Here is a 26,619-nt window from a genome sequence, read left to right as displayed (position 1 = left end):
AACACCAACTGTACTGTGCTCTGCTGCCCCGGCTTCTCGTCGAACACTTCGCCGGGGGCTGGGTGCCGGGCGGACACGGCAGCCCCTGGTCCCAAGGGCCTTGCTGTCTCGAGTCAGAGGAGTGGACTTTCGTTTTTCCCCTCCCTGCTGTTCAAGTCCATCTACTGGCTCCCCATCACCTTCTACCTCAAGTCAAATCATCTTCCTCCTCCTTTCTTCTTCCTCTCCCTCCTTTCTCTCTCCTCTTCTCCCTCCTTTCTCCCTCTTCTCCCTCCTCTGTCTCCTTTCTTTCTCCTCTGTCTCCTTTCTTTCTCCTCTGTCTCCTTCCTTCCTCCTCTCCTTCCTTCCTCCTCTCCTTCCTTCCTCCTCTCCCTCCTTTCTCCCTCCTCTGTCTCCTTCCTTCCTCCTCTGTCTCCTTCCTTCCTCCTTTCCTTCCTTCCTCCTCTCCTTCCTTCCTCCTTTCCTTTCCTCCTCTCCTTTCCTCCTCTCCTTCCTTCCTCCTCTCCCTCCTTCCCCTTCTTCCTCCGCCTCCCACCTCCTTCCTCCCTCCTCCCCCTTCTTCCTTCCCCTCCCTCCTCCCCTCCTTCCTCCTCTTTTCCTCCCCGTCCCTCTCTTTCTCCTTCCCCTTCTCCTCATCCTCCTCTCGTCTTCCTCCTCTTCTTTCCCCCTCCATTTTAACATTTTCCTTCTCTCCTTCCTGTCTCTCCATCTGCTTGGGGCAGCTGCCTCAGTCTTCCCATCCCGTCCTTTGCTTCTCCCTCCTTCAGAAATCTCCACAGCCCCCACCACTTCAGGGAAACCTAAGATCCCGAAGGCAGCTCGGGACAACTTGGAGGGGTGGCAGGAAGGGCCGGTGATCCGACTGTGGTCCCTTCCCCCGTCCCAGAGTAGGCTGCTTCTCTCACTCATCCATACCTTCCCAACTCCCCTATCCTGACCGGACCTCTCTGGCCTGTGGTGGAGTAGAGTTGGAGGGCGGGTTGTCACTGAGGTGGAGGAACAGATTGCCTTGACCAGAAGATGCCCCGGCACTTGGATTCGCTCCCTTTTATCACCCCTCCCGCAGCCCCACAGCACTTTAGTCCCGGAGGAGGGAGCGATGGTCTCAGAGGCCGGAGAGGTCCAGTGCAGGGAAGGTGTGGATTCCAGGGATGTCTGCCCCCCCCCCCCCGCCCCTGGTCCCTCCCAAGGCCAGGGAGCAAGCGGGTGCCGGCGGTGGGTGGGTGGCGGTCCCTGGCCAGATGGTGACGTCTAGGGCTTTGTCCACAGTACTTCCAGAAGGTGATCCCACATCAGTTTGACAGTTCTCCCGACAAGCTGATCCTCAAGGCCTACCAGGTCAAGTACAACTCCAAGAAGATGAAACGGTCAGTTGGTCGATCGATCGGAGGTCTCGGTTGGGCCCCTCCCGAGTGTCACGGCGCCGCGCTGAGCTCTCCGGTGGGGTCTTTCTGGGAAAGAGGCCGGGGTGGACGGGGAGCTCCCTGTTCGGGGTTCCTTGGAGAGAGGGAGCGGGCGGGAAAGGGAGGTGTCTGCCTGCGTGACTGACTCCACGGGCTCCTGTGGCTCCGCAGGTTGGAGAAGGAGTATGCGGCCATCAAAAACAAAGAGATGGAAGAGCAGATTGAGATCAAAGTAAGACCCGGGCCCCCGAGGGTTGTCTTGTCCTGCCCAGGGAACTCTCCCCTTGCCCCGAGTGAGTGAGGGGCCGCCAGGGAACTGGCCTTGGATCCGGAACTCTCTCGATCAGTCGGTCGTGCAGGCTGGGAACAGAGGGCTGTTCAAAGGGCAGGGTCTCTCTGGCTGAGACCCCCACACACTCACATCCCCAGTCCTGGTCCTGCCATGTCTGTCATACATCTATTCACCGTGATTGTGTTGTCTTGTTTTTGTCCGTCTGACTCCCCCGATTAGACTTTAAGCCCATCATTGGGCAGGGATCGTCTCGATCTGTTGCCGAATTGTACATTCCAAGCGCTTAGTACAGTGCTCTGCACATAGAGAGTACTCAATAAATACTATTGAATGAATGCAGCTGCTAAAGCCCTCTCCTTCTGAGGCAGTTGCTGGCCTTTCTGAGTGTTTTTGGAAGATTTCAAGAGTGCTGTGAGAGCCTTAACGATTGTGGTCTTTGTGGAGTGCTTACTATGTGCCAGGCACCGTTTCAGCGCTTAGAACCGTGCTTGGCACATAGTAAACGCTTAACAGGTACCATCATCATTATTGCTAAGCTCTAGGGGAGAATACAAGCAAATCAGGTTGAACACGGTCCCTGTCCCATATCGGACTCATAGTCCCTCTTTTACAGCTGAGGTAACTGAGGCACAGAGAAGTGAAGTGACTTGCCCAGGACCACACAGCAGGCACACGGCGGGGCCGGGATCGTGACCTTCCGACTCCCGGGCCCGTCTCTATCCACTGGGCCGTGCTGTTTTGCTTTGGTTCCCCCAAGATTCTGGGTGGCTGAAGTCCCCAGCTCTCTGCTTGTTTCTTTCTTCCCAATCTGAGGTGGAACCCAGGGATCCTGGCGCTCCAGCCAGTCTATCTCCGTCTCCTAGGAGAAGCAGCGTGGCTCGGGGGTGGGAGCCCGGGCTTGGGAGTCAGAGGTCATGGGTTCTAATCCCGGCTACATCACTTGTCATCTGTGTGACTTTGGGCAAGTCACTTAACTTCTCTGTGCCTCAGTTACCCCATCTGTAAAATGGGGATTAAGTCTGTGAGCCCCATGCGGGACAACCTGATTGCCTTGTACCCCTCCAGCGCTTAGAACAGTGCTGGGCACATAGTAAGCGCTTAACAAATGCCATCTTTATCATTATTATTATTATTATTATTATTATTATTCCCCCAGCGTCCCCCACCCCCATACCAGCTGTGGGTCGCTGGACAGGCTGCCACTAGGGGGCAGGATGGATCCATCTGTGGCCCTGCCGCAGCTGGAGCACTGGGAACAGCCTGGTCCCAGTTAGTCAAGATCAACCAGTCACTGGTATTTACCGAGTGCTCGCTGTCTGCAGAGCCCTGTACTAAGCGCTTGGGAGAGTTCGGTGCAGCAGAGTTAATTAATTAATGTTGGTATTTGTTAAGCGCTTACTATGTGCAGAGCACTGCTCTAAGTGCTGGGGTAGATACAGGGTAATCAGGTTGTCCCACGTGAGGCTCACAGTTAATCCCCATTTTACAGATGAGGTAACTGAGGCACAGAGAAGTTAAGTGACTTGCCCACAGCTGACAGGTGGCAGAGCCGGGATTCGAACCTGTGACCTCTGACTCCCAAGCCCGGGCTCTTTCCACTGAGCCATGCTGCTTCTCTGAGTTGGCAGACATGTTCCCTGCCCACGAGGAGCTTCCAGTCTAGAGTGCAGAGTTCTCCACTAAGGTAGTCGGGGAAGAAAAGACCCAGACCCTGCCTTGGCGCTTGCGATTAAAGGAAACAAGACAGACAAATATATACTAAACCGGAATCGGTTCTCAGAGGGCCGGGGGAAGATGGGGGACGGCCTCGGAAAATGGGGCTGGTTCATTGGGAGCCTTAAAATGCTCACAGAGGGGAAGAGAGATGGAGATCAGTGAATCGCTGGTGTTTATTGAGCGCTTACTATGTGCAGAGCACTATACTAAGCGCTCAGGAGAGTACATTACGACGGAATTAGCAGACAGGTTCCCTTGCCCATAACGAGTTTACAGACGAACTTACAGTCTAGAGGGGGGAGACGTACATTAATAGAAATAAATAATTTGTAATGTATAACTTTAAAGATATATACACAAGCGCAAGATGATTAGAATAGCTTTATTCTCCTTGTCTTCGAAATGCCTTCTCCTTTAGACCGCTCTAGCTTTCAGTTCAATCCTTCCACTTCTCCGGTGACCGGTCCAACACCGAATGAGTGGGGGTGAGGGGGGAGGAATGTGTCGCTCCCTGAGAGGAGGTGGGGGTGAGGGGAGGTGTCTTATTCCACTGACCTAGTCGGGGAGGGTCTCCCCCCGCCCCCCTCACCCACCACTCCTGGTCAACTTGCTTCCCCAGGAGGCTCCCTCGCCTCTCTCCTCGCTCTGGCCCCAGGGGTGTCTGGCTCCCAGCCCCACCCTGACAGAAGGACCAGGCCTCCAGGCCCGTTCCCCAAATCCCTGGGAGTCAGTCAATCGTATTTGTCGAGCACTTGCCATATGCAGAGCATTGTTCCGAGCGCTTGGGAGAGAACAATAGAAGAGACATATCCCATGCCCACATCGAGCTTACAGTCTAGACGGGCAGGGCTGTGGTGAGGGTGCAAGCCCCTCTCGCTTTCCCGGAATGGAACTGGGATGAGTCCAGGGGAGGGAAGGGTGCAGTGTGTACCCCTGGGGGGAGGGCGGAACACCAAGGCCGGGCAATCCCAGGCCGTCCTCCCAAGTGACTCAGGGGACCGCCTGGCCGGAAAAGAGCCTTCCCAGACGTCTCGTCTGCTAGCCTGCTGACGTCTCCTGAATCGTTTCTGAAAGAGAGTTGGCCGGTTCCGTGAGCACCGAAGTGGGTGAGCCGGGGAAGTTAACCATTCTTGCAGACCAGAAAGTATTCCTGAAGCCCGTTGATCTTGTTCTGGGATCCGGGGAGCTGGAAAGTCAAGGATCACCAAGATGTATATGAAGTTAACTTTCTTGTACTTGAAAACAGTTGTCCCCCTCCTTCCCACCCACCCGTCACTGTTCTTTTAGCTTTCTTCCTCCAGGATCAGCCTTGTAATCCCAGTTTGATTTTTGTTTCTCCTCCTAGACTCTTATTTTCATAGTCTCCTCCCTCAGTGCCCTTCTGCAAGTCGTATTAGGGCGGAGGATGACGACGACCCGGGAGTAACAGGGCGAAGCAGCAGGGCTTAGTGAAAAAAATACAGTCGGGAGACCTAGGTTCCACTCTTGTCTCCACCAGTGGACTGCTGTGTGACCCTGGACAAGTCATTTAATCTCTCAGGGCCTCAGTTTCCTCATCTGCAGGTTGGGGATTCCACGCCTATTCTCCCTCCTCTTTAGACTTTGAGCCCCAGGTGGGACAGGGTCTGTGTCTGATCTAAATGTCTTGTATCTTGTCCCTCAACTTTTCTGTGCCTCAGTTACCTCATCTGTAAAACGGGGATTAAGACTTTGAGCCCCATGTGGGACAGGGACTGTGTCCAAACCGATGATCTTGAATCTACCCCAGCTCTTAGAACGGTGCCTGGCACATAGTAAGCACTTAACAAATGCCTTAAAAAAAACAAAACCTCTCTCCCCAGCTCTGTTGATTGAGTGGACGATCCCCCTGGGAGGTCTCAGTTTTTCCTTTGGCCTTCCAGTATACCTAGACTGTCCTAGAATCAATCCATCAATGGTATTGATTGAGCACTTACTATGTGCAGAGCACTGTACTAAGCGCTTGGGAGAGTCTGCAGACATGTTCCCTGCCCACAAGGAGAAGCTCCCCAGGAGAGGGCAGGAGGCCAACTTTGTAATGGATGGGGCCTCTGTGCTGGAAGAAATTGGTGATGTGCTAATGAAGGATCCCAGAAGGACCCAAAAAGACCTCCGGGAGCAATCAGTAGTAAGCGCTTAGTCCAGTATTCTGGGCTAGGAAGCGACATGGCCTGGTGGAAAGAGCTTCTCACCCCGGCTCTGCCACTTGTCTGCTGTGTGGCCTTGGATGAGTCACTTCACTTCTCTGGGCCTCAGTTACCTCATCGGTAAAATGAAGATTCACTAAGAGTGTCATATGGGACAAGGACTGTCTCCAACCAGCACTGACACAGACTGAGTGCTTAACAGATAATAATAATAAATACCACTGATGGATTGATAGTAGGTATCAATCCCCGCTGCACAGAGCTCTGAGCAGAGATTCATTTGTAAGTGCTCCGAGGGCAGGCTGGGATCCATGTTTAGGTCCCAACTCCTTTTTGCTCATCCAGCAAGACTGAGACAGGGACCATGTCCATCCTGATGATCTTGTATCTACCCCAGGGCTTGGTACAGTGCTTGGCACCCAAAAAAGCACCTCACAAATAGGAGCCCTCAGGCTTGGCTTGGCCTTACTCTGGTCTGAGGTCTGGTTTCCTGGCTGCTGATGTACATAGCTGTAAATTATTTATGCTAATGTCCATCTCCCCCACTAGACTGTAAGCTCCCTGCCCACAACTCTCCTGTAGCGTCCCCTCCCAAGCGCTTACTAAGCTCAATAAATATATCATTGATTGATTGGTGATGATGAGAATAATGAAGATATTTCTCAAGTGCTTACTGTGCGCTGAGCGCTGGAGTGGATAGACTTTAAGAACAGGTCCCTAGCCTTTTTTAATGATATCTACTCTTCTCAATTTTGCAGTCACTTCTTAAGTCTCCAAATAGATCTGAGTGTCTAATTATTTCTGAAAGCCCGACCTCCCCCCATTCCCCACCCTCCCCCAGACAGACGTGTGCCGTCAGAAGAACGTTTCCTTAATTCTGCTGGCATGTTCTGGCCAAAACATGTAGTGGAAACACGTGTTCTGGCAGAACTGACTGTGCTCAAGCACACGATTAGACACAGTGAGAGCGCTGGGGGTAATGAGCCTCCGATACAAGGAGCGGGAACAACAGAAACACAGGCACCCAATTTACAGAAAATGAGTGTAAGTGCTAGAGGGAGCTGGAGTAGTTAGCGTGACCAGAGGCCAGTGGTGTTTTTGGAGTTGGGGAGGGAATATTCCAGGAGGAGGAAGAGTTGGAGGGGGCGGGTTGTCATTGAGGTGGAGAAACAGATTGTCTTGACCAGAAGATGCCCTGGCACTTGAATTTGATCCCTTTTATCACCCCTTCCTCAGCCCCACAGCACTTATGTCCATATTTGTAATTTTATTTACTTTTGTTAATGTCTGTCTCCCTACCTAGACTGTAAGCTCATTGTGGGTAGGGAACGTTTCTACCAACTCTGTTATATTCTCCTAAGCGTTTAGCACAGTGCTCGGCACACGGTAAGCACTCAATAAATACAATTGATTGGTGCCAGCAGCTGGGAGGCTTTGAGGCCTGAGCGTCAGGGGTAGGGAAAAGGGGGAAGTCTTGGGGTGAGATGGTGAGAGGGACCTCGCTCTGACAGGATCTCTCTCTCTGTCTCTCTCTTCCCTCCCCCACGCGCAGCGACTCCGAACAGAAAACCGGCTCCTGAAACAACGGATCGAGACGCTGGAGAAGGTAAGGGGGAATCCCCCACCTCCTTCTGGGAAAGTCCTCCAAGTCTCGCTGGGCTCAACCCCACGCCCTCCCTTTACGGGTGGAGGTACCCGACACCCCTCCCTGCCACTCAAACCCACCTATATTCCTTCCCGAGGGGCCGTCCCCTCCTGAGCCAAGCGACAGAAACCACTTGCCCCCACCCCCCACCCCCATTGACGTCAGGGTGGGATTCCGGTGGGTATCCAAGTTGAGCGTCATTCGCTCTGAGACTGGAGTCGTGGCTCGGTGGGTGGTGCGCTATGATCTGGCTTGTGGTGGAGTCTCTCCTGTCTTTTGGGTTACGGTGGAAACAACGCTGTCATTTTGGTTACGGTGTAAATACTGGCGGGATTCGGGTTGCAGTGTAATTTGGGGTTGTGGGGTAATCGTAGCTGCCATTTGTTCCGTCACGCTGTAATCTGGGTTACCCCGTAATTAGCGCCGGGATTGGGGTTATGCTCTAATTGCACTGCTGGAAATAATCATAATTTGGTTGTGGTTAATGCTACCCCTGGTCGACGCTGTCACTCCTGCCCTAATTAAATCGGGGTGCAACTGACACTGGAATTGGGTTACGGCGGAATTGGGAATGTAATTTGAGTGGCTGTCCGACGGATGCCCGCTCAAGGTGCGGTGTCAGAAGTGGGGGACGTGTCTACCGGTGCCGTGCCATTTTTAGGTAGCGGCATGGCCAGCGTCGTCGGTGTCGCGGCAGTGAGGGGTGGCCGGATGGTTTTGGGGGGCGGAGGGGGGCGACCTGGGCTACGGTCCTGGGTCCCCTCCTTCTCGGAAACCGGGCTCAGACCGAGCCCAGGCAGGACCCTCTTCCCCTGAGAAGCTGCAGACAGGCCCCTGCTCAGAACCCAGAGGCCTGAGCAGCTGGCCCTTCCACTCCCCGCCACCGGCGGCTGACTGCGTTCATGGGAGCCGAGGCCCCGATTGGGTTTCTTCCTCTTACTTCCTGCCTCGGCCCGGAGTTTTGCCACCTTAATCTTGTTTCCTTTTGAAAATAAAAGCAGCAGTGACGTCCAGCTCAAGCTGCTGCAGCTGCATTTGACTTTGACACTTGACTTTCTTTCCTAAATCCTCCACCGGAGACATACGCGCATGCGGGCACGTGCCCACGAGTAATCGAGTTGAAAACCTTAAACGAAAGTGTCCGGTAGCTTCCCCATCATTTTCACTGTTCTTCCTGGCAGAAGAGTTAAGAATAATAATTACGGTAGTACTTGTTAAGCGCTTACTCTGCGCCAGACACTGTGCTAAGCGTCGGGGTGGTCCAGGATAACCAGGTCGGACACAATCCCCGTCCCACACGGGGCTCGCGGTCAAAGGGGGAGGGGGGACAGGTATGGAATCTCCATTTTCCAGAGGAGGGAACTGAGAGGCCCAGAGAAATGAAGTGACTGACCCAAGGTCACGCAGCAGGCGAGTGACAGAGCTGGGATCAGAACCCCGCTCCGCTGTCTCCCAGGCCTGTGCTCTTGCCCCTAGGCCATACTGCTGCTTGGCTATAATAATAATAACAGTAATAATTGTGGTATTTGTTACGTGCTTACTACGTGCCAACCAGTGTATTAAGCGCTGGGGTAGATTCAAGGCTCACAGATCCCATATGGGGCTCGTGGTCCAAGCAGAAGGGAGCACAGGTATTGCATCCCCATTTTGCGGGTGAGGGATCTGAGGCCCAGAGTAGCTAAGCGACTTGCCCGAGGTCACACAGCAGGCCAGCGGCAGAGCCGCAACTGGGACGGAGGCCCGGGCTCTTTCCGCTGGGCCCCGCCGCTGCTCTGAGACGAGCAGAGGGGACGGAAGTCTGGCTCTACCTCTGTCAGAACCCGGTGTACGTGCCCCACGGCAGCTGCTGAGGTCCTCTCCTCCTATCTTCCGACCTCACGTCTCTGGGGTAGAGTGGTGTTGGCTTGGAATTCTTCTCCCGCCTGTGGTTTCTGGCCCTCGCAGGCTCTCTCTCTCTCTCTCTCTCTCTCTCTCTCTCTCTCTCTCTCTCTCTCACTCCTCTGCTTTTAGCTATTATTTCCACCGCTGTAGTGACGTGCTGGTTATTGTCCTGTTTCTCTCCCTCTCCCTGTCCTTCTCCGTGCTCCGTCCATCATTTCCCCTTCCCTCCCCATGGTCTCCGGTAGGAGAGTGCTGCTCTAGCTGATAGATTAATCCAGGTACCGTACCTTTAATTTTTTTTCTCCTTCCTTTCTGTTCATTCTCCATCTCCGGCCCTGTTCCTGCCCCCAGCCCCACCTTCCCCCGCCTCTCCACCCCCTCTTCCCTCCCCGGATGCCATCTGTGGGGTGGGGGTGGGGGAGCAGTGGGGGTTGGGGGGTTCTGACTGCATGGGGATAGGAGGCCGGGACAGCGAGGGCACAGAGCAGGTGAGCATTTGGGACTGTATCGAGCCCCCCGACGGGGAGGTGATTGCAGTTGTAAACGTGAGCGTCCGTCCCGCTAGGGCGCTGGCACGTACGTCTCTCGATCGATTGATCGGTGGCATTTATTGAGCACTTTCTGTGTGCGGAGCACTGGGTTAAGCACTTGGGAGAGGAGTCGAGTAAGTGATTGCCATCCCTCCTCTCCAAGAGTCGACAGCTTAGTAGCTGGGGTGGGGGGGGTGAGAGACAGACGTTCCAATGAGTTACAGGTGAGGGAAGCAGCCGGGTATGAGGAGAGGTACTAAGCACTTGGGAGGGTCCAGTGGAGCTGGTCGACACGATCCCTGCCCTCGAGGAGCTTACGGTCTGGTGTGTGTTTCCCAGTTGTGCTCCCTCGGCGTCCCTCTCTTCCCCAGCCACCCCCATCGCTCGTTATGCTCAAAAGCCCAGCTCTTCCCGGGTCCCTGGCCTGGCGCCCTGCCCAGGCACCTCCCGCTCCGAGCTGGACTCCCCAGGCGGCGGTCCCAGCTTCGTTGCCCTGACGTGCGTCTTAAGGTACACGCAGGGCCACGGAGAGCTCCGCACTTCAACCCTCACCTCACCCCAAAGCAGCTTGCCGGGTGAATTTCCGGGGAGAGCCTAGTGCTCTCTCTAGTTCTCTAACCGTTTTCCACCTCATCTGCCTCCTCCCCCTTCCCGCCCCCCTTCTCGTTACCGAGGGTCTCCAGAGCCCCGCGGGACGCCTCTCGGCCCCACGGGTTGTGGACGATAGGGGAAGCTGAGGCCCACATGGAGACGGGACCTGAGTCCTGCGACCCAGTATCGGAACCAGATGGACACACGAGACCTTTGGGCCACAGGGACGGAGGTCCCGAAATGGCGGGGGGTGGAGGGAGCCGCCGTCGCGGTGTCCACAAACAGAGAGCTGGCTACTCTGCCGGCTCTCCCACCGCCACACCCCTCTGGTCCCCGGGCTCCGAGCAGCGGCAACCAGAGCTGCCTCCGTGGGGGCTGCTGGGAGCTTCCATGGCAACGGGAGATGCCGGAGCATTTAAGGGGGATGTTTCCCCCGGGCACCTGCAGCCCAGAGGTGGCGGAAAGACCCAAATCCACACGCCCTCAGCTTCTGGCCTAATCATCGTCGTCCTCACCAGTGGTAGTTAGTGAGCGCTTACCGTGTGCAGGGCACCATATTAAGCGCTTGGGAGAGCAGAGTACAACAGAGCCGGTAGACACGTTCCCTGCCCACAACGAGCTTACAGCCTAGAGGGATTGTCCTGCCCTCAGGAATATCTGGAGATCAGGTTGCCTAGGCTCCATGAAACCAGCATGCTCCTCTTGCCCCCTGCTTCCCTTGAATGTGTGGATCACTCATAAATCTCCTGTGGAACCCGAGAGTCATTCATTCAGTCGTATCTATTGAGGGCTTACTGTGTGCAGAGCACTGTAACTAAGCGCTTGGGAGAGTGCGACATAACAGTAAGAGTCCACGTCCTTCCCCTGATCTCCAGACCTAACGGTGATTTGACCGGAGACTTCAGCTGACGGTGGCGTGGGAGCCCAAGGGAGGTGGGGGCGGGGCGGCTGGAGTGGGGAGCGGAGGAGGGACCCTCGCCTGTGGAGAGGGGATTCGCCGTGACTCTCTCTCCCATCTCCAGGGCCAGGTCACCCGGGCCCAGGAAGCCGAAGAGAACTACGTCATCAAGAGGGAGCTGGCCGTGGTGAAGCAGCAATGCAGCTCGGCTACGGAGAACCTCCAGAAGGCTCAGAGCACCATCCGGCAGCTGCAGGAGCAGCAGGTACCTCCCAGCGAGGCCCCGGGCACGGGGGTGCTCAACCGAGGGCATGTGTGAGATTGGGGAGGCACGGTTACGGAGCCGCCAACGCCACTGGTACAGGCAGGTACTGGGGAGAGAGGTATGGGTGAAGAGTTCCTGTGTCACCCCCACCCCCACTTCCTCCCGCATCTTCTCTCCCACCGCTCAGCTGGGAAGCCGGCCAACACGAGGTCAGGGAACAGAAGGGGAAGTGAGCAGCGGCCTGCATGGGACGGGTCTGGCCGGGCCACGGACGGCGCGTGCGTGTGGGAATTGCCGGGGCTTGCTGGAACGATCCAACACGTGCCCTGATCCGCCCGCGCCCAGGAGGCTGCTTGTGTGTTCCCAACTCCCCCGATATCATTAAGGTGTTTCCCCATCCAGCCCCTACGCCTGGTCAGGCTGCTTCTCAGAATCTTGCCCTTGGCGAGAGGATGGTCGTGGGGGACGGAATCTGACTGGGAGGGCGGGGTGAGGGTCCCGAGAAGAAAATCCCGTCAGAGGTGAGGATCGCCTCCCCTGACCCCGTTGGGCACCGAAGGTTGGAACGGAGGCGGAGGCTTGCATCACCGGCTCTGGTTAGAGGCAGGGAACTTGGCTTCCCAGCCAAGAGGGAAGAGGGAGTCTCTTTGATGGCAGCTGGGCCCAGTGTGATCTGTTTGTGGTAAGCTCGGGGGCCAACAGCAGAATCCCTTCTCGGCAGCCTCTGGCCCCATTTTTTATTTTTTATCTGATGAACCGTCAGCACCTGCAGGGACAAGACCCTAACGGTTTCCCCCGCCCGCCCCCCCCCCCCAAGGGGAGGCTCCAGGATAGGAGCAGGGGCCGCCTATCGAGGCGGGACCGTGAGACCTGGGTGCGAAAGGCGGATCCCGTCTGGGCTCTGTCCTCTCCTCGGCCTGCGGGGAGTTTCTCTCCCGCGGGAGGAAGACGGCAGAGCCGGGTCGGGAGATGGGATCGGAGAAAGCGGAGCCCGGCTCCTTCTGTTATTCCCTCCCTGACTGGCCCTCTTATATCGGGGGGTCTCTGTGCCCGGGCATCCCTGTTTTTCGCCTCCTCCCTCGGCTTGTCCAGGTCATCACCACCCAGCTGGCGGTCCCTGGAGTGAAGGAGAGGAAGCGGGGGCCTCCAGGAGTACCCCATCGCTTCCCCCACGCCCCCTCCCCTCTCTCTGCCTCCTTCCTTTTGCACATCCCTCTTGCTAACCGGCAGCGAAGCCAGGTGCAGAAAGAGTGCCACCAACAGTAGCCTTCTTCCCGGTCATTTCCCCTCACCCCTCCGCCCCCATCCCCGGCCCAACCAAGGGACTGGGGGCCGTGGCCTCATCCCCCAGATAAAGCGACTTAGCCTGGGCTCAGAGGAGACCAGTAAAGGGCTCGAGGCTGGGAGGTCCGGGGGAGACCCGTGTGGCTCGGAACTGTCGCAGCCAGCTGTTTGCCTTTTCTGTGGAGGGTGGAATCCAAGCCATGAACGCTGATTGCAGCAGGAGGGATTTAGACACGTTCAGCACCTGAACAGCTGGTCCAAGGAGCCGTGGGTTCACCCCATCCCTGGGGGCTTTGAGAATAGGTCGGACCCCCACAGTGCATCTGGCTGGCGGGAGTCCAGGACCGCGTCAGACAGGGCCGCCGAGGGGGTGACCCGCACCGTCACCGTCCATGTTCCCGCCACGTCGCCGCCTCGGGCTGCGCAGCTGCAGCCCAAAAGCAGCACGCACAAAGGCAGCCAGCTGCCACGACGAGGAACTCCTCTTCGGTACAGCTGCCCATCCCCCCCCCCCCCCCCCCCCCCCCGCCCCAAGAGTTTCTGGGAGGTGTAGTTCTAGAAATGTGATTTTCGGCCCAGATGGTGTTATTGGGACTGTCTGTCCCAGAAACACCTGGGACACAAGCCTCCCCTGACGCTCTCCTCTTTTTTTTTTTCCTTTATGGTATCTGTTAAGCGCTTACTACGTGCCAGGCACAGTACTAATCGCAGGAGGAGATACGAGCTAATCGGGTCAGACACAGTCTCTGTCCCACATGGGGCTTCACAGTCTTAATCCCCATTTTTTACAGATGAGGTAACTTGGGCACAGGGAAGTGAAGTGATTTGCCCAAGGTCACACAGCAGATGAGTGGCAGAGCTGGGATGGGAACCCAGTTCCTTCCGACATCCGGGCCCGTGCTCTATCCACAAGGCCAGCTGCTTCTCTGGGGTCTTGCCCTCCTGGAAACGACTCTGGTGTAGAGGCAGGGGGTTGGTCTAGAGAATCTTTCCGGGTCCCTTTTCCAGCCCGAGGAGTCTAGATGGCCAAAGCCCGAGGAACGGCAGCAGAGCACTAGCGGGAGAGGAGCTGGGGGTGGCGTTGTGGGAGTTTTTAGCAAAAATGCTGAACCCTGGTGCCGTTTTCCAGTGATCCTACCTGAAATCCCTCTGATCTTGGCATTGCCACGATCTTCTCCTTCTTTGAATGGAAGCAAAAAAGAGGGCAGAGGCCGGCGGGGACGGGGGCAGCCGGCAGTCAGGCAGGACGGGGGACCGGGGTGCGCCCTCGGCCCTGGCCACAGACTGACCCGCGGCTTCTCTCGGTCGCTCCCAGGATAATCCCCGCCTCACGGAGGAGTTTGTGGCCCACCTGGAGACGGAGCTGGAGCAGTCGCGCATGCGGGAGACGGAGACCCTGAGCGCACTCCGCGAGATGCAGGACAAGGTCCTGGACATGGAGAAGGTGGGGCTCCGAGGGGGAGGGCGCCCAAGCTGCCACCCCCCTCTGCCACCCCCCTCCCCCCCCCACCTCCTATGGGGCCTGGAGAGGCGGGACTCCTGGGTCCCCAGAGGGAACAGGGCAGGCCGAGGAGCAGACTGCCTGGGAGCCAAGCTCTCCCCTGCCCCTCCGGAATATCACCCTGTCACCCACCCACTCCCCACCCTTTATGTCTTTCCCATCAATCAGTGGTATTGATGGAACGCTTACTGTGGGCAGAGCACTGGACTGAGCACTTGGGAGCGTACAGTATTACCGCACACAGCAAGCGCTCAATAAATCCGATCGAATGAATGAATATAACAGAGTTGGGAGTCACGTTCCCTGCCCGCCGGGAGCCGACGGTCTAGCTTGAGAGCTACCCGGAGTCGGGTTCAGCTCCGGGAGAGAGGAGCTGAGAGAGGCCCAAGAACCAATGTCGCAGAGCCCTTCCCTTGAGGTGCCGTTTCTTCCCCTCAGCCTTCCCCTCCCCCTGATCCGCGCCCAGCAGCTCCTCTTCCCGGGGCAGGGGAAAGCGGGTGGGTGGATGGGGGGAGGATATACCCACCCCTCCCCTGCTTACGTGATTTCTAAGTCCCTCTGGGTTTCCCCATCCTCCTGCCTCTGCTCGCCTCTCTGATTTCCCTCTCCTCTGCGGTCAGCCTCACTCTGCAAACCTCAGTGGATATGTTATCTGTGGTAGATTCAAAGAACTTCTCCCCGCTAAGCGTGTGCGCGCACACACACACACACACCGGATTCCTTCCTGCCCCTGAGGGTTAGGAGGGGGAGCCGATTGACAGAGGTCCTTCGAGTACCTGGGTTCGTACTCTGGGCTAGGGTAAGGTCAGAGGCAGGAATCCCAGCGACAGATTCCAGGGATAGAGAAGGTGCCGGGTGTGGTCCTTTAAACCAGCTGTCTGACAGAGCTGAGTGCTGAGCCCTGAATCTTGCCCCCACAGCCCCCCTCTCGATCAACCAGTCGATATGGCGTAGTGGATAGAGAATGGGCCTGGGAGCCAGAAGGTCATGGGTTCTAATCCCTCTTCCACCGTTTGTCTGCTGTGTGACCTTGGGCAAGTCGCTTCACTTCTCTGTGCCTCAGTGACCTCATCTGGAAAATGGGGATTAAGACCGTGAGCCCCATGTGGGGCAAGGACTGTCCCCAACCCGATTACCTCGTATCGACCCCGGTGCTTAGAACAGAGTTTGGCACATAGTGCTTAAATACCATGATAGTTATTATTGTCGCTACTGGGAGCTTCCTGCGTGCAAGCTTGGTTTTTTGTTTGTGTTTTTTATGGTATTAAGCGCTTACCGTGTGCCAGGCTGATCAGGTTGTGGGCAGAGAACGGGTCTACCCGTCTATCAGTTCTGTTGTATTGTGCTCTCTGAAGCGCTGAGTACGTTGCTATGCCCACAGAAAGCGTTCGATAAGTACCAGCGATCGAGTGATCACTTTGTCCAGTCGTGACTGGACTAAGCGTTTGCCCTGCTTGCTGCCCAGAGCTGAGAGCAGAAACTCCAGCTCTCCACCCTTTGCCCACTGTCCTGGGGCAGCAGTTGGCCTGCACCGCCCACCCCTCCCCACACTGCCCACCGGCCCTCAGATAGCTGAGGCGACCTGGGTCGTGGGGGGAGGGAAGAGAAGGGCAGGAGATGCTGACCGTGAATGGGCAGAGCAGAAACCAGGATGACGCCACAGCTCTAGCTGGGAGCTGGTTTCACATTGACTCAGGTCTCTCTCTTTTGCTCTCAAGCCCGGCCAGAGCCAAGAGCCGATTCATCTTGCCACAACCCTAAACTCAAAGCTATCCCACTGGGCCCAGTTCTCTCCCCGACCCCGGCCCAGCCCCCGAAATCGAGGAATCACCGCACCTGCCTGTGGTGTTTGGTTCGAGGGAGTGGATCAGAATGCCCCCTGGGGACCCCTAAGGGCTTCAGAACCGATGGGCCTGGCCCGGAGCAGGAGGTGGGAGGTGAGGAAAGAGGTAGTTGGCCGGGGCGAGCTATGTTTAGAACCGTTTTTCTAAGCTTTGACCACAGCTCCTCTGCTGGGTGCTGGAGCTGGGTGTTCTGTCTTTCTCGGTCTCGCTCTCAATCAGAGGGCTGTCTTGACTGGTAGCTTGGTTCCTCTCACGGGAGCTCCAGGACTTCGTGGGTCATGTGGGTTGGGGAGGCGGGAGCCTTTGAGGGCCCTGGACTGAGGCATTTCTCTTGGTTTCGCTTACGGGGAATTACTCGCTAGACGGTGGGGATCGGCTGTTCTCCAACTCTGCCGAACTTAGAGCAGCAGGAGGGATTTGGGTTCGACCTGCCTGTGGGAGTTGGCTGTGCCTGGCCTCTCTTCAGTCCACGATGCAAATCCTCCCTCCCAGGCTTTCTCCTCTTTGCCTACCTCCTTGCCTTCCTTATCTTGGAATTGAGCGGTAGGTGGGGATAACTAGTCCCGGACTTTCACCCTTCCAACCCCCAGGAACCGCTGGTCCTCCCGTGGAGCACTGGTCTCAAGCTACCTTCCCCCCCACCTCCCCGGCCCCCAGCCTTGATAATTAGTCAGTGGACCAACTGACTGAGGGAGATGGTGGAATCACACTCCCGCCAAAGCAATATGGGACAGTCCCTCTAGAATGGAAGCTCTTCCTGGGCAGCAAATGTGTCTACCAGCTCTGGGCGCTCAGTCCAGTGTTCCACACACAGTAAGCACTCCATGAATACCATTGATCGATTGACTGAATCACCCTCACCTTCAGGTGAAGGTCAACTTTCTCCCACTCTCACAGCCAAGAGGCAGGATGGGAGAAGCAGCTTATTTCTTCCCACAGGGTAAAGCTGAAATGGGAACCCGGGTGTCCTGCGCCTGGTTTCTGTGAGAATCCGAGCCCCCGGTCTCCCCCCCCCCCCGCCGGAACAGATCTCGTAGTAGTGGTCTCTATCAGGCTCCCACTTGGTACGGTGCACTCGCGAAGTACGGAATAACGAAGCGACCCGTTCTCGGCCCACAGGGAGCGTCCACTCTGACGGAGGAAGACAGATGTAAAATATTTGCAACGAGACTAGGCAGAATCAATAATCAGATATACGATTGGATCAACACCCTAGAGTAGGCTGATGGGTTTATACGGTTTAGCCGATATGGCTCAGGGTGCTGGGAGGTTAACGGGGCGAGATCTGTTGGAGGAGGTGGAATTTGGGGGGGGCTTTGGGGAGAACTGTGGTCTGGAGCCCACCTGTGTATGGCTACTGGGGAAATCCAGGACTTGGGGATTGGCTCTTCCCCTGTTTAGCAGAGCTCCTTAAGGGAGGGGAAGGGAAAGAAGGGCATTGTGGGAGGGCTTGCATCATCCCAGTATACATACTGGTGAGTTGGGGGTGGGGGAGAAGAGCTGTACAGGGGGGTTTCTTAATCCAGTGCTCTGCACACAGTAAGCGCTCAATAAATAGCACTGATCGATTCCTCCCAGCTATGGTCAGAGAGGGGAGCCTGATAGCCCCTCTAGGTGTCATCCTTCCCTCTCCCCCGCAATGCCAGGCTGGGCACCTTGGCTGGAGTCGGGTCCGTGGAGTTGGGTTCCCATTTCAGCTTTACCGTATGGGAAGAAATGAGCTGCTTCTCTGTACCTCAGTTTCATCCATCCCTGCCTCTTGTCTGTGGGAGTCGGAGAAAGTTGCCCTCCATCTGGAGGTGAGGGTGATTCAGTCAATCGATCAATGGTATTCATTGAGCGCTTACTGTATGTGGAACACTGGACTGAGCGCTTGGGAGAAGACAGAAGACTGTAGACTGGAAGTTTGTTGTGGGCAGGGCTTGCGTCTGTTATAGTGTACTCTCTCGAGCACTTAGTACAGTGCTCTGTGCACAATAAGAACTCAATAAATATGATTGACTGACTAGCGAAGGGATGCCCAGAGAGCAAAATCGAGAAATGACGAGCCCGAGGGGAGCAAGCCCAGCATTACAACTTGAAAGCCGCCTGAGAATAGGCCGCAACCGGTACACGGAAGCGTATGCCGATATTCACGTGCAGATCCTCTTGTGGCTGGGCTAGTGATTTTTTTTCACCCACCTGGTTGTGGGGAAACCCCAGAGGAGCCCTCCCACTCTGATTTTGGTGGTCTTATGATGGAATCCCCCAGAACACCTGCTGGGTGTGTGTGGGTGAGAGACTGTTGTGCTCCATTCATTTAAGCGCTGTGTGCTGTGGTAGACCACGCGTGTGTGTGTGTGTGTGTGTGTGTGTGTGTGTGTGTACACGTGCATGCACGCACTTTCCCTCAGGCCTGAGAGTGTGACCCAGATGCCACTGTCCTGGAAGTAGGGCCTGAAAGTGACAGAAAACCTGGCCCTTGGTTTCCCCTTCCTCCTTTTCCCCCCCTCCTCGACCAATCATTCATTCAGTCAGTTGTATTTATTGAGCGCTTCCTGGGTGCAGAGCACTGTACTGAGCACTTGGAAAGTACAATTCAGCAACAAATAGAAACAGTCCCTGCCCGCAACGGGCTCACAGTCTAGAAGGGGGGAGACAGACATCAAAACAAGTGAACAGGCATCAATAGAAATAAATAGGATTATAGATATATATATAGATATATATATATACACACACATAATAGAAATAAATAGAATTATAAATATGTACATATATACATGATCAATGGTATTTATTGGGCACTTACTGCTTGCAGAGCACCGGACTAAGCGCTTGGGAGAGTACAGTATAACAGAGTCGGTAGACACGTTCCCTGCCCACAACAACCTTCCAGTCTAGAATCTCTTCCTCCTCCTCCTCCCGAAAGAAGTGTCTTCCTCCCCGTCCGACAGACAAGGCCAAGAAGGGAAAGACTAATCTAGGTACCCGCCTCCCCTCCCCCTCACCACCACTGGTCCCCTGTCCCCCAAGTGCTAACACTCCTCTCCTGGCATTGCCCAGAGGAATAACTCACTGCCGGATGAGAACAACGTGGCCCATCTGCAAGAGGAGGTGAAGGCTCTGAAATTGCGGGAGAGCGAGGCCGTAACCTCCCTGCGGGAGCTGAAGTTACAAGTGCAGGAGCTCACCGACAATTGGCAGGTAACGGGGGCCCTCTGCTCTCCAGAGCTCCAAAACGCCTCTTCCCTGGCTTGTCCCGCTCACGGTCATCTCAGGCCTCTGCCGCTTTCCGGGCCGCCACGGCTTGGGGCTCAGCTGGCGAGAACGATGATGGGTTGAACCCTGCCCCTGCTGGGGGTTGCCAGTGTGGGGGAGGGAGTGTCCCTCCCCCTCGCTCCTATTAGAAGGGTTGAGAGAGTCATGACAACCACCCCACGACCAGGAGACCCCTTGTCTTTAAGTCCTCGCCCCTCTCCGAGAGGAACAAAGAGATTCTGTGGCAAGGGGCAGGCCTTGCCACTGACCCCCTCCTCCCCTCTGGACAGGCCCACCTCTCCCGAGGAGGGCGTTGGAAGGAGTCCCCGCGGAAGCTGGCCCTGGGAGACCTGCAGGAGGAGCTGATGACCATTCGGCTGCGGGAGGTGCAGGCCCTGGCCGAGGGGCGGGAGCTGCGACAGCACGTGGTGGAGCTGGAGACCCAGGTGAGGGAGGGGGCCGGGAGGGGGCCGGGGGGCCCCGTTGGGCCGAGGTTCTGTGCTAACCCCTTCGGACCCTTTCCCCCTCCGTCCCCCCCATCCTCCGCAGGACCAGATCCACCGGAACCTCCTGAACCGGGTGGAGGTGGAGAACACGGGGCTGCAGGAGAAGGTTCAGTACCTGGTGGCCCAGAACAAGGGGCTGCAGACCCAGCTGAGCGAGAGCAAGCGCAAGCACGCCGAGGCCGAGTGCAAGGTGGGGAGGGCTCCCTCCACCGGCCCACCGCCCTTTCAATGCTCACCAACTTTCTCCAGGGTCTCTCTTTCCCCTTCTCTCTTGTATCAGAATCAGCCCCTGACCCTCCCCTCCCCCCACACGCCCTTCTTCTCTTCCCCCCTGCCCTTCTCTTCCCCCCACCCTTCCTCTCTTCTCCCCCGCCTTTCCTCTCTTCCCCCCCGCCTTTCTTCCCTCCTGCCTTTCCTCTCTTCCCCCACCCTTCCTGTCTTCCTCCCCCACCCTTCCTCTCTTCCCCCTCTTGCCCTCATTCTGCCTTCCACAAGGCCCATTTCTCATCACCTCTTTCTCGGTCCACACCTCTCCCTCCGTCAGCCAGCGCCTCCATCTTTCTGCTGACCCCCCCGTTGTGCCCTCTCCCTTCAGAGTAAGGAGGAGGTGATGGCGGTGCGACTGAGGGAAGCGGACAGCATGGCGGCCGTGGCCGAGATGCGACAGCGCATTGCCGAACTGGAGATCCAGGTGAGGTCCCCGGAGCCCAGGGAGAGGGATGATCTGAGGGGGAGAAGCCAGCGCCGTTTTTCTTCCCCGCCCCGTGACCCATTTCCCCTGCCCCCGGATAGAGAGAAGAGGGGATGATCCAGGGGCAGCTCAACCATTCAGATTCTTCCCAATACATCCGTGAGCTCAAGGACCAGATTGATGAACTGAAGGCAGAGGTGAGTGGCCCCTCGCCCTCCGTGGAATCTGTCCCCACAGCCCCGCCTCCACTCATATCATCCTGAGCTGTTGCTTCCACTGCTGTCTTTCCTACCCCCTCTCAGAGCTAGCCACCGCCCCTTCCTTCTCCTCCTCCACCTCCCCATCCTCCTCCTCCTCTTCCTCCTCCTCCTCCTCCTCCGGGCTATAGTCACAATCCTCTGGGAACAGACTGGAAAGCCTCCAGTATTTGTGCCGAGGGTCCCGGCATTCCTGAGGAAGTCTCTGACGAGCCCAAGGTTCCTGGCATTCCCACTGACGGTCTCGGCATTTTTTGACGCTTCTCCAGATAGGGTGTTGAAATTAAAATCCTAGCCCTGGAAGGGGCCTCCAGGTGCCTGCCTCAGCTATCCAGAACAGAGGCCAGTCTTTCCTTTTAACAGGTTCTCATAGAGGAATCTGGGAATTCCCAGGAGTTTGGGGCATTCCTTGGAAGGTTTCCACCATTCCCAGGGAGGTCACTGATGTCCTTGTGAAGGGTGAGGACCCCCCCCCCCCCGAACATTTTAAACCTGCCCAGGGAAGCTCCTGGTCCTAATCTTGGCTCTGCCAAATGCCTGCTGTGTGACCTTGGGAAAGTCACATAACTGCTCTGTGCCTCGCTTTCCTCATCTGGAAAATGGGTATTAGATACCTGTTGTCTCTACCCCTTAGACTGTGAGTACCGGGTGAGGCGGGGACTGTGTCTGTTCTGATGATTTTGTATCTACCCCAGTGCTTAGTATGGTGCTTGGCACATAGAGCTTAAAAAATATTATCAGTATCATCATCAACAATGTTATTTTCTGCCAAGAAAGAAACAAAGGTTTTGGGGGTGAGCTGACCCCTCTTCCACCAGAGGACATACTGCATCCTCAGTCAGGCTTCTAGTTCGGGGCAAGGACCAAGGGTTGCCTGCTGTCTTAGCAACAGAGGTAAACTGGCGGCCCCCAGGCAGGATTGATTTTACAGCTGTAGGAGAGGTTGCCCCAAAGCAATCACCTAAGAAAATTCTGTTTACAGATTCCACCCGCATAGGGTGTTTTCCCCAGCTCCAAGGCCCCAGAAAAGTGGACAGAGCAGGGAGCTAGAGCTCCTTGGTGGGGGTAAGAGGAGGGGAGGAGGGAGAGAGAAAAAGAGGGAAGAGAAGGAATGAGAGAGGGGAGGGAAAGGGGAGAGAGGAGAGGAGGGGAAGGAGGGGAGAAGGGGGAGACGAGAGGAGGGGGAGAGAAAGGGGAGGAGGGAGAGAGAAGGGGAGAAAGGGGAAGAGGAGGGGGAGAGAAGAAGAGAGGAAAGGGAGAGGGGAGAAAGGAGATGGAAAGAAAGGGGGGAGAAAGAGAGGGAAAGGGGAGGGAAAGAGGGGGAAGAAAGAGAAAAGTGGGGAAGAAGAGAGAGGGGAGGGAAAGAGAGCAAGAATATCAATACGAATGAACAGAACAAACATGAAAACAAAGATGATGCCTTAAAGTCTTTCAATGTGAGGACCCCACAGGCCAGCCGAAGTCCAGAAGACCCGAGTCCTGGACTCGATTCAAGGTGTCGACAGGCAGAGAAATGAATAACCGCCAGGCTTCTACTCCCAGCCCTCAGAGAAGAGCAGGTCAAGAAGAGCCAAGAGGCTAGGAGGTCAACTCCCAGTTCATCACTCTTCAGTTAGCATCTGAGCACTGCTCCCCGCCCCCTCCCCCCCCCCCCCGCCCCATTCTGGCCCCACATCTCTCAGTCCTATAAGTGGTGTTGTCTTAATCTGAGTAGAGTCTTTCACCTTGGGCAGGCTGGCAGCTGGACCGAAGCGACGCACTGCATGCTGGGAATTGTCTCCCACAGGCCATCCCTTCATATCAGAGCCCAGGGTAACGCCACTTCCCTCCTGGGGTTTCCCCCTCGGGTCCTGGTGTTTTGGAGGATCAGGTCTCTCTGTCTATAGAGGTCTTTCCCTCGGCCCCCACGTCTTTCCACCGCTCCCTGACCCTTCATTCCGCAAACCCAAATCTCTACGAGTGTTCCCTCTCGCTCTCCTCTTCCCTCTCTCGCCTCCCTCCTCCCCCCCCTCCTCTCCCTTCCTCCCACCCCCCGCTCCCCAAAGTCTTCTTCTGTTTCTCTTCAAGTCTTGGGTCCGGGTTTCCTCCCTCCTTCCCTCTTCCCTTAAGTCAGTCCCTAGCCTCCCCTTCGGGAAATTACCCGATCACAGGGCGACCCCCGGCCCCTTTCCCTGGCATCGCTCCCTTCCCTGATGCCCTCTTGCCCTCACCACCCACCTCCCAGGTACGGTTGCTGAAGGGTCCACCCCAATTTGAGGAGCCTCTGGCGTTCGACAGTCTCCACTTGGGACGGCATCTGGACGAGGACTCTCTGCCCTCCTCGGACGAGGAAGAGCTCCTGGGCGTGGGGGTCGGGGCAGCCTTGCAAGATGCCCTGTACCCGCTATCCCCCCGGGATGCCCGCTTCTTCCGCCACCTGGACCGCCCTGCCAAAGACAGCGAAGGCAGCACGGACAGCGAGGCGGAGGAACTGGTCCCGCCCTTTGAGCAGAACCTGGGCAACTGACGCCGCCCCTGAGAGCAGCCCCTGCCTCCGCCGGTGCCCCCGGAGCCAATTTGGACTTCTCGCGTGGCCCGACTCTCCCAGGCCCCCGTTCCCGGGTCTTCCTGGAGGGGCCGGGCCAACGGGCCAGGGGAGGGAATGATTCTAGGGGCCCCGACCCCCTCCCCGCCTCCACCCGAGAGCGTTGACTTTGAGTGTTGTCTACATGGCCTACTCCTGAGGCCCATTGTGGTTACTCCATATTTAAACTTGACTCCATTGTGTGGCTTCCCTCCCCACCCACACACCCATGGCTTCCCCCCACCCCCACCCCCACCCCTGGCCTCTCCTCCTATTAAGCTCCCTATTAAGCTCTGTCGGGACCAGATTTGCTCCAGCTGAGTACCCCCAAAGCCTTCAGGCTTTTCCTGGGGTGCTAGAGCCAGGCTCTTCCCAACAGCAGCAATCCTGGGATCTCCTTCCCCATCCTCACCCAGAGAGCACTCTCTTCTTTCAATCTATTTTATTTTTCCAAATTTTTATTTATCTAGTGGGGGGGCTCTTCGGGTCCCCTTTCTGTCTCCTCCGCCCTCCCAGGGCTCAGAAACTAACACTGCCGTTCCCATCCCCGAAGGTGGGGCGGAGCAGGGTGGGGTGGGGGAGGAGATCAGAGCTTCCAGCTGCCTTGTGACTTTTCTGGTGCTGCTGCAGCAGTCAGTGGCCCGGGGCAGCAGAAGGTCCCCTCTTCTCCCAGATCCAGGGCCACCAAGCTGATTCCTCCTCCTCCTCCTCCTCCTCCTCCTCCACGTGGCCTTCCCTCCAGCATGGTGAAAAATGCAGAAAGTCCCCAAGCCTTCCAGCAGAACAGAGGGAAGTGAGAGCTCAGGAGACAGAAAAACACACACACGCCCCCCCCCCCCCCCCCCCCCCGCACACACACATCAAGGCCCTGGGGGAATGAGATGGAGGAGCTGAGGGCTTTCTCCAACACTTCTGCTGCCTCCTGCTCTTTCCCCCCTCTATCTCACCTAGTCTGGGGCCCTATGACTTTCTCTTCCCTACCACCCCATTGTAGCTCCTCTCTCTGCTGGAGCCACTGGGCACCTTGAGGAGCAACGGGACTGTCCAGGCTGCCTCTCCCTGGCCAATTTGGGCACCGGGCCTGCCATCAGCAGCTTCCCTAGAGCTGCCCCCTCTCCCTCTGTCCATGGGCTTCTTCCTACCAGCCCTGAAACCCCACCAAGCTTCACTGTGCCATATTGCCAGCAGGAAGGGGCCAGAGGGTCCTGGGCCCTCCACGTTGACTGTTCAACCAGCAGTCTGGGCTGTGCGTCACCCCCCACCCCCCCGGCCCCCGGGTCAACTCAGCTCAGCCAACCCAGACCCTTCACTTGGGGCCTTGCCCGTCTCCTGCGTAGATTACCGGGTGAAGAGCAGGGAGAAGAAGGGAAGCCCTGGAAGAGAAACTGGGAGCATGCTGCAGGTCTCCTCCCCGGTTCCCTGGAGGGATGTGTTTACAAAACGGTGCCTGTAGGCACACGATGAAGATGGTACCCACTGCTCACACAGTGAGTAACCAAATACTTTAGCTTTTTCATCACCCTCCCTCGACCCAGAGGCTAGAGGTCAAGGACAGCTTCACCCCCCACCCTCACCCCGAACTCCCACCACCACCACGCTTGATTCTTGGCATCTGGCCTCTCCCCCTGACCCAGCTAGGAGGGTCCTGGCCAGAAAGCCATCCCCACTCCACCCTTCTTCTTCCTTCCCCCAGCCACATCGGTTCTCAGAGTTCTCACCGGTTGTTTGTATTTATTTGCCAAGTTGAGAAATATTTATCAAGGTGCCAAATTCTCTGTGCACATCTCCCCCGGTTTTCTCCACCTTGTTCCCTCTCCTCCCACCACCTCAGCTGCTGCTCAGCCCAAGGCCAGGCCTGCCACGTTGGTGCTCCCAGCGTTACCGCATTCCCCACCGGTGACACCCCAGCAGGCGGTCTGTTCCGGGCGCCATTAGGGCACGCCCTGGGTTGGGCTTCTCCCTTCCCTGCCCCGTTTCCCCCGCACCCACCCTCGCCCCACCTCCCGTGTCGGAGCCAGAAAAGAGCAAGAGGGTTGGATCTGTTCCAGCCCAGGCTGGGGTTTCTCCTGTCCACTCTCCCTCCCCAGCCTCTGCTCTGTAACGTCATGTAACTGTGTGACCCCACACTCCCCTCCCCTCCGCCTCCCTGCCACCATGTTTTCAGACTGTATAAATCCATCTGTTTCCCCCACAAGGTTGGAAAGAATAATAAAACTTATTTACACAGTCTCAAGTGGAAAGGCTCTCAGGAGGGAGCGGGCCAGCTTTCATTGGGGCGGCGGGGGAACGAGGACTCGGGACCACTGGGATGAAGCTCCTTGGATTTAGGCAGGAAAGTGTCTATCAACCGTTGTGCTCTCCCCCACGTTTCGTACGGTGCCGTGCACACAGAAAGCGCTCAATAAATACCATTGAGTGGCTGAGTAAAACAGGGCTAGGGCTGCCCTTGGATGGGAGAATAATAATAATAAGGATGGTATTTGTTAAGCTCTAAGCGCTGGAGTGGATATGAGGCAATTCATTCATTCAATAGTATTTATCGAGCGCTTACTACGTGCAGAGCACTGTACTAAGCGCTTGGAATGTACAATTCGGCAACAGATAGAGACGATCCCTGCCCAGTGACGGACTCACAGTCTAAGCAATCAGGTTGTCCCGTGTGAGTCTCATACTCTCAATCCCTGTTTTACAGATGAGGTAACTGAGGCACAGAGAAGTTAAGTGACTTGCCCAAAGTCACACAGCTGATAAGTGGCGGAGCCTGGATTGGAGCCCACGACCTCTGCTTCCCAAGCCCGTGCTCTTGCCACTAAGCCACGCTGCTTCTCGAGAACCGATCGAGGTCCCTGCGTTCACCCGTTCTCAATCGATAATATTCTTTGAGCACCGACTGTGGGCTGAGCCTCGTCCCGAGGACTGAGGGAAATACGTTAGAGCGAGGAAATGACGCGGTCCCTGCCCTCTAGGAGCTTGTGAGCTCCGCTGCGTTGTTTAGGAGGCTCCATGCTCAGTTCTTGCTTGTAGCTGCCTTCCCTCCTCCTGTCCCTGCCCTCGGGTGGCTTACTCTAGGAAGGAAATGGGGTGGTCGGAGGTTGAGGGGAGAAACAGGACCGACAGATACATATTAAGAAACAGACATCGACTCTCTTTGGGAACTTATGTCTCACAGGCCTCTTAAAAGAGCAGTGAAAGTATAGTTAGGGGAGGGGGTTGGTTTGGACCAATCGGGAAAAGTTTCTGGTAAGGGATTTGTTTCAAAGATTAATCAATCGATGATATTTATTGAGCCCTTGTATGCAGAATACTGTGCTAAGTGCTTGGAAAGGTACAATATAATAGAGTTGGTA

At 56.4% G+C, this 26,619-nt stretch overlaps 1 protein-coding gene across 1 annotated transcript; it reads left to right on the top strand.

Annotated features, from left to right (window-relative positions):
* The first annotated feature begins 1,099 nt into the window (after positions 1-1,099).
* Positions 1,100-25,501, top strand: EVI5L (ecotropic viral integration site 5 like). Its single transcript, XM_029051133.1, has 13 exons — positions 1,100-1,136; positions 1,256-1,367; positions 1,575-1,635; positions 7,129-7,182; positions 9,348-9,380; positions 11,246-11,386; positions 13,986-14,114; positions 19,061-19,201; positions 19,546-19,701; positions 19,805-19,951; positions 20,357-20,452; positions 20,554-20,649; positions 22,934-25,501. Exons 1-13 carry the CDS (start codon positions 1,100-1,102, stop codon positions 23,213-23,215), a joined length of 1,485 nt encoding a protein of 494 aa, XP_028906966.1. The 3' UTR covers positions 23,216-25,501.
* The last annotated feature ends 1,118 nt before the right edge of the window (positions 25,502-26,619 follow it).

This window comes from Ornithorhynchus anatinus, chromosome X1 (assembly GCF_004115215.2).
Source record: "Ornithorhynchus anatinus isolate Pmale09 chromosome X1, mOrnAna1.pri.v4, whole genome shotgun sequence".
Taxonomy (NCBI): domain Eukaryota; kingdom Metazoa; phylum Chordata; class Mammalia; order Monotremata; family Ornithorhynchidae; genus Ornithorhynchus; species Ornithorhynchus anatinus.
Note: the sequence above shows the minus strand (reverse complement) of the source record. Positions and strands in the feature narration are given on the sequence as shown.

Excerpts from the sequence above, each read along its gene's own strand:
- EVI5L (XM_029051133.1), top strand. The coding sequence starts at position 1,100 with ATGGTCTCAGAGGCCGGAGAGGTCCAGTGCAGGGAAG. Across the intron at positions 1,137-1,255 it reads AGAGGTCCAGTGCAGGGAAG|GGCTTTGTCCACAGTACTTC; the intron begins GTGTGGATTCCA and ends GGTGACGTCTAG. Across the intron at positions 1,636-7,128 it reads AAGAGCAGATTGAGATCAAA|CGACTCCGAACAGAAAACCG; the intron begins GTAAGACCCGGG and ends CCCCACGCGCAG.